The sequence below is a fragment of the Formica exsecta genome, unplaced genomic scaffold, assembly GCF_003651465.1.
Source record: "Formica exsecta isolate Colony F162 unplaced genomic scaffold, ASM365146v1 scaffold26, whole genome shotgun sequence".
NCBI lineage: Eukaryota > Metazoa > Arthropoda > Insecta > Hymenoptera > Formicidae > Formica > Formica exsecta.
The window spans coordinates 3,466,677-3,479,728 of record NW_021849866.1 but is presented as its reverse complement, the minus strand read 5'-3'; the positions used below and the strand labels follow the sequence as shown (position 1 = coordinate 3,479,728).

Sequence of the window (13,052 nt, the reverse complement as noted above, 5' to 3'; positions counted from 1 at the left end):
ATATGTTATATATGTGTATAATATAATATAATATAATACTCTCTCTTATTATGCAATAATAGAATAAATAATACTTTTATAGAATTTAAAATGAATTGCTTTAATAAATTATTTTAACTCTTGGGACTCTTAAATATTATCCCATTTGCGAGCTTCCTTAGAGCTTTGCTGTCATAAGTCGAGGACGCAGACAGCGTTGAATTTCAGTATATCCGACATGCATAATTACCCCTCTAGTTTACGAAGTAGTGTAATCCTTAATACATGAAAAAAATTGCGTGAGCTAAAATATAGTTTAGCTCACAATTTTGCTTTTCCCGAGCTTAATTGCAACCGCGTTAATTAACTTCTTTTATGCTTATGTATTTTAAGATAGAGAAGGACATTGATTTAGATTATAAACAACATAGATTATTTATTTTTCTATAACTATCTAAATGTAAAAGTAATAATTTTATTATTTGCAGTAAATTAATTAGTCATTATTTTTATTTATTTCGAAATTTTGCTGTAGGTGCTTTCCTGATCACCTATGGTATCGCAATGCTGTTTTGCGGAATCCCTATATTTTTTCAAGAAGTCGCTATTGGACAATATCTTGGAGCTGGTGGGATGTCGCTAGTGGGACAATTGTGTCCTCTTTTGCAAGGTAAAAAAAATTACTTTCCGATATCTTTAAATTAAGATTGTAGCTCGATTATGTCTATAATATATTCATGATGAATAATCACGTAATTTATTGTCGTCGTATTTCAGGTGTGGGATATGCTACGATGACTATTGTATTCTTCCTCGACATATATTATTGTATAATTATTTCTTGGACACTTTTTTACCTAATAAGCACATTCGTGAATTTACCAAAAGTACCTTGGAGTGGCTGCGGTAAGTATTATAACATATCCCTTATAAAAGTACCTAATGCTTATTAAAATTATGGTATTAAATTTTTTTAAACCATAGAATCTTTTAAAAAAACATACTTAGAGAATAACAGATCTTACATCTTTATATTTCGTGTGATAGAATCGCTCAAAAAATGAAAATGGAAATGATTAAAGATACTTAAAGTATTATCTTAAAGTATATACTTAAAGTATTAATATCGTATTATCTGTGTTTTCTATATTCAATTAATATTTATATAAAGTATTGCAATGCGAGATATTATAAACAGAATATCCTATATAGACTGTTCTTTTTTCAGGAAATTGGTGGAACACGGATGATTGCTTCGATGCTACCAAAGATAACAAAAGTACGCTTGGACAAATAAACTGTTCAAAAATAATATCTGCCGAAAATAATACCTGCCATCATACCACGCCGGTAGAAGAATACTGGGAGTAAGTAAAATGTATTACTAAATAAATGTTATATATAAACAAATAAAATAATATGAACATATATGTCTATAATAAACATTGCAGGAAACGAAGAAAGTGTTTGCTAGCTAATTGTATTCCTTTTTTTTTACCACAGTCGAGGACGCAGACAGCGTTGAATTTCAGTATATCCGACATGCATAATTACCCCTCTAGTTTACGAAGTAGTGTAATCCTTAATACATGAAAAAAATTGCGTGAGCTAAAATATAGTTTAGCTCACAATTTTGCTTTTCCCGAGCTTAATTGCAACCGCGTTAATTAACTTCTTTTATGCTTATGTATTTTAAGATAGAGAAGGACATTGATTTAGATTATAAACAACATAGATTATTTATTTTTCTATAACTATCTAAATGTAAAAGTAATAATTTTATTATTTGCAGTAAATTAATTAGTCATTATTTTTATTTATTTCGAAATTTTGCTGTAGGTGCTTTCCTGATCACCTATGGTATCGCAATGCTGTTTTGCGGAATCCCTATATTTTTTCAAGAAGTCGCTATTGGACAATATCTTGGAGCTGGTGGGATGTCGCTAGTGGGACAATTGTGTCCTCTTTTGCAAGGTAAAAAAAATTACTTTCCGATATCTTTAAATTAAGATTGTAGCTCGATTATGTCTATAATATATTCATGATGAATAATCACGTAATTTATTGTCGTCGTATTTCAGGTGTGGGATATGCTACGATGACTATTGTATTCTTCCTCGACATATATTATTGTATAATTATTTCTTGGACACTTTTTTACCTAATAAGCACATTCGTGAATTTACCAAAAGTACCTTGGAGTGGCTGCGGTAAGTATTATAACATATCCCTTATAAAAGTACCTAATGCTTATTAAAATTATGGTATTAAATTTTTTTAAACCATAGAATCTTTTAAAAAAACATACTTAGAGAATAACAGATCTTACATCTTTATATTTCGTGTGATAGAATCGCTCAAAAAATGAAAATGGAAATGATTAAAGATACTTAAAGTATTATCTTAAAGTATATACTTAAAGTATTAATATCGTATTATCTGTGTTTTCTATATTCAATTAATATTTATATAAAGTATTGCAATGCGAGATATTATAAACAGAATATCCTATATAGACTGTTCTTTTTTCAGGAAATTGGTGGAACACGGATGATTGCTTCGATGCTACCAAAGATAACAAAAGTACGCTTGGACAAATAAACTGTTCAAAAATAATATCTGCCGAAAATAATACCTGCCATCATACCACGCCGGTAGAAGAATACTGGGAGTAAGTAAAATGTATTACTAAATAAATGTTATATATAAACAAATAAAATAATATGAACATATATGTCTATAATAAACATTGCAGGAAACGAAGAAAGTGTTTGCTAGCTAATTGTATTCCTTTTTTTTTACCACATATATATATATATTCTTTGAATTAGAGAATTTTCTAGATTTAATAATTTTGAGTTAGGTAATCAAAGTATACATATAGGCATCGAACTGTCCCTTACGAGAATTATAATGACGATGATGTAAGTTTGGAAGTATCGGGGGATTCGTGCGGGACGTAAGAATGATAAGAGAAAATGCGATATTGATTTTCTGAAAATCAGGTCGAAGTAAATTTGCTCGTGTACAAACGCGTTTATATAACATATTGATGTCAACAATACTAATCTCTAGAGAATATGTTTATACGTTCGCCGCAATTTATTAGTTTTGATATAAACTCATTATAGATTTACTTCGCAGAATGATAAGTGAAACGTGAGGAGTAATCGCCGCGATTTTTAAATATATACTAATTGCATAATGTAATTTTAATTTAATCTGGTATTTATATTTACATTATTTATTCTTTTATCACAAGTATTACCTGCGTAAAGTCACGGTTGAGATATTGACACGTGTTGATTATTGTGTTTTTTTTTATCTCGAATGTGTTAATATTAATATTTATAAGGTGAATATATCAATTGCAATGATTGCACTTTCAGTCAGCGAGTTCTTGGCATCACGTCCGGTATCGAAACTATCGGCAAGATCCAGTGGGAGCTGCTAGGCTGTCTGATTGTCGGCTGGTTGCTCGTTTACTCTATCATCCGGCGCGGTCTACATCAGAGCGGTAAGATCATCTGGTTTTCAGCCTTGTTCCCGTACGTGGTGCTTTTCATTCTTTTGGGAAGAGGGGGGACGTTGGAGGGCTCGTACGAGGGTTTGCTTTACTACGTGACGCCGCGATGGGAAGAATTGCGCAATCCCGGACCGTGGATAGACGGTGCTACTCAGATCTTCTTCGCGTACAGTATCGGTACCGGTGCCCTGCCCGCCCTAGGCTCGTACAACAAGTTCCATCACAATTGTTATAGGTAAGCGATGTAAGATCCTTTCCCGGATGTGGCAATTATCGACAAGATGTCGAGCTTCAGTAACAGCGTTTGCTTAGCTTCGTTCGAGAAGTAATTTTTCGCCAACAAGAATGTCAAGGCAGAATTTAATCGTAGAACTTAATTAATTTTTTCGATGCTGCAATCGTTCGCAGCTCCATGCCGATTTGAATAATCCATCGTGTATCGCTACATGTTAGCCGTGTCAGATTTCACGTTAGCCTTATTTATGCCTAAGTTGCGAGATAATTGCTTTGAATAATGACTTTGTAGCGCGCGTTCTATTTTATTTAATCACACGACGGTATCGTCGTTGCTGGAGTCTTTCAAAAAGGGAGTTTTGTCTTGCAGAGACGCAATAATCACTTGCGTAGTCAATACCCTGACGTGTCTTCTGGCCGGTTGCGTAACATTTTCGATACTGGGTCACATCGCCCTGGAACAGCAAACGCAGGTGTCCGAGGTTGTCAAGAGCGGACCTGGTCTCGTGTTCCTCACGTATCCCGAGGTCGTTCTGAAGCTACCCGGTGCTTCGTTGTGGGCCATTATATTCTTCGTGATGCTGCTTGTAAGAAATTGTTATTCCGACGACGGAATAGGCTGTCGCCGACTATATTTTATGTGATGTACATCGCTGTAAAAAGGGTTTGGACACGCATTGTCGCCCTCAGCAAGAAGATTCTTTCGACATGTCACAATTTAATGTCTAACTGTATATTTTTGTGCTAAGGAAAATTGTGAAATATTGATAGAAAATAATATAAAAAATATGATATTAAAAGAAGTTTGAAAAATTCTTAGAGAAAGATTTTTTTACTTCAGAAAATAAATTAACACTAAATTTAAATTTTAACAGATTGAACTTCCAGCAGTATAAAATAACATTAGCAATTTATGCGTAAAATTTTCTCAAATAATAAAATTAAAATTTGATATAGCACTATGATATTTTATTTTTTATAGACATTTCACAATTTACAAATTTATATTGTAATAATTATGTTACTCAGGCTTGTGTTCAATTTTTTTCCTAAAAGTTTTAAAAATTTGCAGTCTAATATGTAGTTCATATTATTGTTCATGTAGTTAGTTTTTGTAAGATTAATTAATGACGAAAAAAAATCGTATAGTAGTAAAAATCATATTCCTAACAGATCACTGAATGATTATAATTTTAATGGAATATATTGTAAATGCATATTACGGAATAGCTGTAAATCTAAACGTAGATTTTGGAGCAAAGATTAAGCATGGGAAAATTAGAATTTTTCCAACTTTTTGCACAAATGTAAGATGATTATATACGAATTGCTTCGTCTCTCCACGCAGATACTCGGCATCGACAGTGAATTTTGCATCGTGGAATCTTTCATAACCGGTATGGTCGACTACTGGCCGGATACACTACGTCCTCACAGGATCAAATTCACTATCGCTATCTGTCTGATAATGTTCGCTCTGGGAGTTCCGATGGTCACGAACGTTAGTATTCGACAAATTGTGTCAATTAATCGACACGCAAGGAATCGAATATATAATAAAAAGTTTTAGACGCGCGGTAAAAAAATTAACAAAAGAAAATCAGATGTTATTTTTCACAGGGTGGAATTTATATTTTCCAACTGATGGACTTTTACTCCGCGAGTGGTATGTCCATATTGTGGGTGTGTTTCTTCCAAACGATCGCGATATCGTGGATTTTCGGAGCAAAGAAATTCTGCGATTGCGTGCATCAGATGATGGGAATTCGTTTGAATAAATTCTGGTACATATGCTGGGTTCTATTCGCGCCAGTGATCATGGTCGTGAGTATAATAATATGTTTGCATCAATTACAGCATCCAAAAACAGGTTCGCGCACCCTAATTGTTACATTTCAAAGAGAGAAAAAAAAAGGAAAAGAAAAACTACGAATATGTAAAGTGTATAATATATTATACGCAACATAGCAAAAGTTTTCTCAGTTGCATTTTTTTTTATCTTCCAGTTCATCTTCGTATTTCAAATCGTGCAATATAAGCCACTCAAATATGGCAGCAGTTACGAGTATCCAACATGGGCGGAAATGGTAGGAGTATGCTTGAGTCTTTCATCTATAATATGGATACCAGCTTACGCGTTGTACTACGTAATAATAATGCCAGGAACGTTCAAGGAGGTAAATATGACGACGTTTGCATGTAAATTGCATGCATACGAACGCTACCTGGAACTATTATCGTACATACGATAATAAGGGCCATAATTATTTTAATCTGTTTTGAGTCACGGATATAATCTGCCATCTTTTTTTTAGAATATTCAAAAGGGTCTGCAACCGAACATAAAATCGCATGCAAAGTTACCGAAAGGCGAAAAGTCGGCCGTGATACCCATGTCGGAGAGCAGCGCAGGCTTAATTACGAAAAATAATAGTTTCCTGAGTCAAACATGATTGATGCTAACGATCACTTTTAATTCATATATTAGGTTACACTAATCGTAAAAATAATATTTATAGTGAGATAAATAAAATAATAAGAATCCAGTACACGACTGGATATTCAGTAGTAATTTGTGTCAAACTGGACGCGTGTCAAATTAATCGGTTTCATATAGTATGTTTCAGTTAGCGCGATCATTACATTATTATTTATTTAATATTAAATCATATGATATATTTATTTAATAACGTATTTCTGGTAAAGATTGTCAGATTCTCCTTAAATCTTTAATAGCTGGTGAAATATAACATTTTAATATTGCAATAGTCTGGAATTATGTATTATTTAAAAAAAAAGGAATTATTTCGAAAAAACTTTATCTAAGGATTATGTAATAAATAATATGTTATATAATTTTCATTATACATATACATTTATAAAAAATATATTGAGAATTAACGTTTCAAGAAACGCAAGAATAACTTATTATCTTATTTGAAGCTTGATTACTTAGATTTATTGTTAATGATATCAGCTATTAAAGTTTTAAGAGAGAAAAATTTAGATGACAAGAATATTATTTGGGGATCGCAATTATAAATGATTCGTCTGTGTTGACCAAGCTGATAAAATAAATGGTATAATTAAGAGAGAATATTAGAAGTGTGGCGGATTAAAAAGAGTACTTATAGAAATAATAATAGTATACCGCGCTAGAGAGAGTGTGTATTCAGATACCAATTTATTGGGGATGAATTAAAAGAAATATATTTTTATATCGCGATTACATGTCGCGATAAGTACATGAATTTTTAACAGAAAGGTCGTTTGATTGATGATATGACTAGTTTAAAGGAACTAAAAGTTCTCGTATTGAAGAATGACGTGCGAGCTTTTGAGACGAATAGAAATTTACATTTCTTATATCCACTCAAAATGCTGCACTCATGATTGTTCACGCATTTAAAAGCTCCGCTTGGTGAGTGCATTAAGAGGTTTGCTGCAACTCTACGAAATAAAATAAAAGCGTAGCGTAAAAAGAGTTACTGACAGTTACTAAATTCACAATATACTAAAGTACAAGTAATAAAATAAAAATATAATGTAATTTTGGTATGTGTTGTATTTTGAAATGACTCAATGCATTCACTGAGAAGAGACATGTTCAATTCCAACTAGTCACGATAATCAACTGAATCGTAACAGGATACAAAACGTTTGTATCACAAAGTTTTAGCAGTATTGTATACTGCACTCAACTTCGACAGCACAAATATTAGAATTTTTTTTTCACGTTTCACGTTATGACACGATTATAATGATGCATTTATGATGTAACGTAGGATTATAAAATGATATATAAGTTTCGTTATTTAATTGCTCGAAATTCAATTTATAGCGCATAATACGGACAATGAATTCCTCCAATAGCAATTTTTTTTTTTAGATACGATTTTGTTTAAAACATATTCAAAAACTGATTCAAACTTGCAATCAATGTGTAACAAAGTATTCAGTGTCTGAGACACGTTTGACAGTATTTTAGGAAAAGTTAACGTTAAATTTAAAAGAAGGATATGTATGTTACATATATATACATATATAATTATTGGAAAAAAATCGAGACTTTATTCGATGAACAATGTTATCCAATTTAATCTTCTATATTCCAGATAGGATTTTAATTTGTTCGATCAATTCAAATGCGCCAGAGAATATGGCGCATTTTACTTGGAAAAAAAAATATGGAAAATATAAAATTGATTTATCTTATTACTACCGCTAATATTATAATTATCACTTTCTTTTAATTTCTATTATTTCAAATCTTTATTTTCTCACGTAAAAATATTTTTATACGAGAGATTTCTCATTTGCTCGAAATATAAAAGCAATAACGTACGATACGAAGCGATATGCTTTTTCAACCGGCCTAATTCATTAAGAATATGTTCTCTTATTTAATCCATATAGAGTAATCGCGAGCGCTATTCGTCGAAATGTTACTAATTGTTGACGTTGTACAATACTAAGGGATATGGCTATGGATATTAGTTTCTATTTTAGTACCATACCATTGCGACGCGAAGTACTTCCAATAATAAACTAAAAAACGAGCGATATTATAAGCCAGTTGGATCTGCGTTGAACAATGTGCGTATATAACGGCATGATTAATTCGTAATTTTATTTAATGATTTATATATATCATCACAGTCATATACACATATATTACAATTGTTTAAAACGATGATTCTGTTTGCGAATGATAATATTGAAGCAAAAAATTTGTACGCACGCAAGAGTCTCGATCATTTAATTATTAATCGACAAATTAGCCAATGACACGCGACATGCAAAATAATTTTTCACCGATCGATTTTTCATTACGATCGAGAAAACACAACACTGCGACTGTATATGTGTTTAACGTCACAAACATTTGTTCAGCGCATGATAACGTATCTCTATCTAACTGTATCTGTAAATGTATTCAATGTGACATACACATAAACACATTCGGGAGGGGAAGAGCAAGCATAAATTTCCGCGATTATTCTTGCATGGCAATATCTGCGTTATTGCCGAACGCAGGATGACCGCATGTGTTCGTCGATCACACAGATGACTCGATTATGGCTCGACGAATCGCTGCTAGAACTTGTACAAAGAATGAAGCGTATTATATGAATATTATATTTCTATATACGTATATACATTACGTTTTATACGATGTATAGTGATATATATGACCGTGGGAAAATCAAAAGATCTGAGCCAAAACAGTATTGTTTCTGTAAACGAAAATTAAATGGTCGCTTTCTTTTTTCAATGTTGTAAGATTTTTCTGTTAATTTAAGTTTATCGCAAATTTTGATCGAATCTCTTTAATTCTCAATTATATGCGTATGATATACGAGAAGAATGTTTTGTATCGCTCATTACAATTATTGAAATATTATTATACAATCGTTTATCTGTACAAAAAAAAACCCGATTTCAGATTTCTATCACATTTTTCTAAGAATATAAAATTTCGCCTAGTATAAAAATTTATTTAACTCTTTAGATATATGTATATTTATTGTATCATTTCCAAATGTAAATATTCGACGTATTTATCATGAAATGGTAATCTTACCTGTATTTTTAAATTTTTCCGTAGATGTATTTTTGATAAGTAGATTTATTTCAAAATTTTAAGAAATTTTCTATCCAAAATTAATTTATTTGCTGATGCATCGCTAAAATCGAATGCTTCACGAATTTATATCATGAGAGCCACAAGGATTTATTTCACAAATTTTGAAAAAATATAGCAGCATGAAACGGTGGATAAGAATTTTGAAATAAATTTTTGGAAAATTAGATTGCGTGATCTCTGAGTCGTAATATTGAGCGAGGACTGAAATTTGTTTAAATTCAATTACTTTTCGAGCGATATATGCGTTAAAAGCAATGCATTATTTGCAAATGTATAATGGCTTGATGCATTAGGTGTTACACATAGTCATAACATTATGTATATGTTTCCGGCTAAATTGTATCCATATATATGTACTTAAATAAATATCAACGCCTATTATATTGCGAGAAATAATTTTTTATATATACATATATACACCGATACATAATAATGCATAATTTCTATTATCATTGTGTGCTGTCTACGATTGTTCATACACATAATTTGTGGATGTTCATTATATTCGCTTTTCTAATGTTCATTAGTTGTTTAATGACTACTTCAGGCTCGAATTACAGGCGCGGATTAGAACCGCCGCAGTCGTACCAATATTTTGATTGCCAATAGAATTGTGCGCAGGATTTTGCATAGCAATTAACAAACGTGGACGTAACAATTCACAGTTTCAGTAGTACAGATGTTCGTAATGAATGATCGTAATGCTTCTGTAATATCCCATCGCTCGACAAACATAGTTTACTAACGACGCAACGTCGAAATAATTACATCATATAAATACAGAGCTTTTGAGAAATAGATGTGAGCTCTTCTACAATAAAATTTCCGATAAATTGCAATGTCTTTTCTCCTTAACCATCGCGAATTTCATCAAATGATGCAATCGGAAATCTGTCGTTTTTTTCATACTGAAAAAGAAAAAAAAAATACGGCGACTCCGTAAAAATATATATCTGGTTCAAAGCTTTTCACAGAGACCATTATTGCAAAGGTAAAAATAATGTATTTTAAATGACGATTGTAGAATCGCGCGGAAATGTGAATCGTCTTTCGCATCGCGTGCAATACCAACGATCTCGTCATATTTCGAGTGTTTCTGCTATTTCTCTCTCTTTTTCGCACGCGCGCATATATATGTGCGTGTATATTCAACCCAACTTCTCATCTCGCGGAATGACGCATCACGGTATGCTTTACGACGGCTAAAGACGACGTGATACGGGTGAGCAAAGTGTGGAAGGCGCTGATGTGCGCCGACCCGTCTGCCATACTAAACCGGATCGTTACGCGGTCTTATATTTTGCAGCGTCGATTATTATCGCAATGCTATCGCGCATCCTCCATGGCCCACCGTTTGCCAGTGACATTCCTCTTTCATGTAGATACGCGCCGTTAAGACTGCTTACGCTCCTTGATTGCGCAAATTGCTCGAAAGGATAATGATATCGTTATAGACGAGTCGAACTAATGAGCATATTTCAAATGCATATACTATTAAAAATAATCGTTTAGATAGTTTCGTTTAAAAATAAGATTATTTATTATAAATATATATTTTATTATTTAATAAAATTAATAATTATTTTAATTGATTAGTTGAAATTTCTAAAGAGAAATACATATTTGAAATACTTATTTCTAATAAGAAATTTAACACAATTAAATAATTATTTTACGTTAAGCGTTTATAAAGTAATAAGAGAAATAGCTTACATATAAATGTTTTATTCTTTATTTCAAAAATATTTTATATTTATAAAATATATCGTAGGCTGATCTTAGTAATCAATTACAAATCAGAATAGAAATATGGTTTTGTAATTTGCAAAACTTTCAAGTAAAAAATAAAATGTTAAAAGTGTATGATGAGATGTTAAAGTGTATGTTTTATCCCTCTAATTTTTCTCCTCCCCAATGTCCTTTAATTTTCTCCTACCATTTTGTCTCTGTAAGGCTTGAAAAATTGTATGGCTTGAAAGTTAGCATATACAGAATGTCCCATTCGCCACTTTTTATACTAAGTAAAATTGATGATATCAGAGAATAAACCAGAAATAGAGCCTTTCTCCCTAATTAAGCTAAGCTGATTTAAAAAAATAAAAAGAGAAAGAGAAAAAATAAAGTGCGTAAACTTGTCTGCAAAACAAACTATATATATTATCTATATTATGCAAATTACGCTAAATGATTATACTTTTAACCAGTAATAGCATGTGGAATACGTGTAATAAATTGTAGTATATCAAGGTATATAGATTAACATATAAGTATAAAAGCTGCAAATTTAAAATTGTTCTGAATAACAACATTTTATTATTTATTATAAATTAATTCACAAAATCTCACTGTAACATTTGATTTATGACATTTTATTTGTAACAATTCGAAATGAACTTTCCACGCTTTTAGTCAATATCGTATAATTACGTTAAGTTACAGAAATAATAATTAAGTGTAGAACAACCTGGAACAACCTTTAGAATTTTAAAATTTCAGAAATGGGGTGCTAACTTCACGCAGGTTAATTATTTTTGTTCAAAATAAATTTAATATGAGTGAGAAGGAAAATAGCAGTTTGCTATTGTACTATTCTCGGTGAGGCCACCGTAGTGCTTTTCGTGTTCTATATTCGATATAACCTGTCCGTTAAGTTTAGCTATCGGAAATCGGAGCAAAAGACATCACGACGCTATCGCGTTACAGAATTCGTATTGCGAAAGGATAGCAAAGCTACATCCCGCCTTTGATTTTCTTCACTCTCGACTTGCATTTTCTGAGCTGATCAGATCCAATATTTATCGTGCAGATCACAGAAAAGTGCTCGACTTCGATTCTTTCTTCATGAATGTAAGCTACTTGAGCTAATCAGTTCTTATACGGATTTCACTGCGATCGAGCAGCAAAATTGTGCGATTTTCAGTGATTTCTTTTTTAAAGTAACAAGAATTCCTGATTACAGTTTCATATTCGATAATATGATACGGTATTTCGTTGATTATATAAGAAATTTATAAAACTTTTTGCCTTCAATCGCGAAGGCATTCTTATGATAATTTTTTCCTACTAATAAAAATATACATATTACTGCATATTTTATAATTATGTGTTCTTTAGATATCATAATATCACATCAACAATTGTCTACCTTTAATCGCGAAGAAACTGACGAAGTCCAAATAGGAAGCTGACAAAATCATGCAATATGTAGTATCAATGATTCAATTATATCTATGTAAATGCGTTTCTCGGATTGTTTCTCCAAATTTTGTCGATCAAAAAAATAATTACTCTTTATGTTACACAAATCATCGCGAGTTTATAATTGTAAATAAAATGTGCAAAATCTATACACGCGAAATATAGTTTTGGTTCCAAAAGTTTTAATAAATAGACCATCTTCAATTAATTATATATGGTAAGCAAAAATTAATTAAAATAGATAGCAAGATTTTAATTTTAAATTCTGATAAAATACTGGTATATATATATATATATATATATAAAATTAAACAGAAACAAATCTAGAAGTATTTTAAATAGAATGTTTTAAATTATTCGTATATTCACGCAAACTCTAAATGGATTGGCTTTTACTTCTTGTTTAAATATTTATGCGGCTACGATAGAAGTTCCGGACAGATTTCGTGTGTAACATAGTTGTATCAA

General features: G+C 31.5%; 2 protein-coding genes across 2 annotated transcripts in view; one reads left to right on the top strand and one right to left on the bottom strand.

Moving 5' to 3' along the window:
• Positions 1 to 9,776, top strand: part of LOC115236728 (sodium- and chloride-dependent GABA transporter 1-like) — a 15,275-nt gene extending 5,499 nt beyond the window's left edge. Inside the window, exons 3-11 of the mRNA XM_029809365.1 lie at positions 515 to 649; positions 757 to 885; positions 1,208 to 1,346; positions 3,369 to 3,740; positions 4,110 to 4,326; positions 5,088 to 5,240; positions 5,360 to 5,563; positions 5,746 to 5,916; positions 6,055 to 9,776. Of these exons, the coding sequence (XP_029665225.1) occupies positions 515 to 649; positions 757 to 885; positions 1,208 to 1,346; positions 3,369 to 3,740; positions 4,110 to 4,326; positions 5,088 to 5,240; positions 5,360 to 5,563; positions 5,746 to 5,916; positions 6,055 to 6,192 (1,658 nt within the window). The 3' untranslated portion in view covers positions 6,193 to 9,776. The remainder of the gene's footprint in view (positions 1 to 514; positions 650 to 756; positions 886 to 1,207; positions 1,347 to 3,368; positions 3,741 to 4,109; positions 4,327 to 5,087; positions 5,241 to 5,359; positions 5,564 to 5,745; positions 5,917 to 6,054) is intronic.
• The window catches only part of LOC115236729 (pre-piRNA 3'-exonuclease trimmer-like), a 135,218-nt gene that overhangs the window by 32,822 nt on the left and 89,344 nt on the right, over positions 1 to 13,052 (bottom strand). The gene's annotated exons all lie outside the window — the stretch shown is intronic.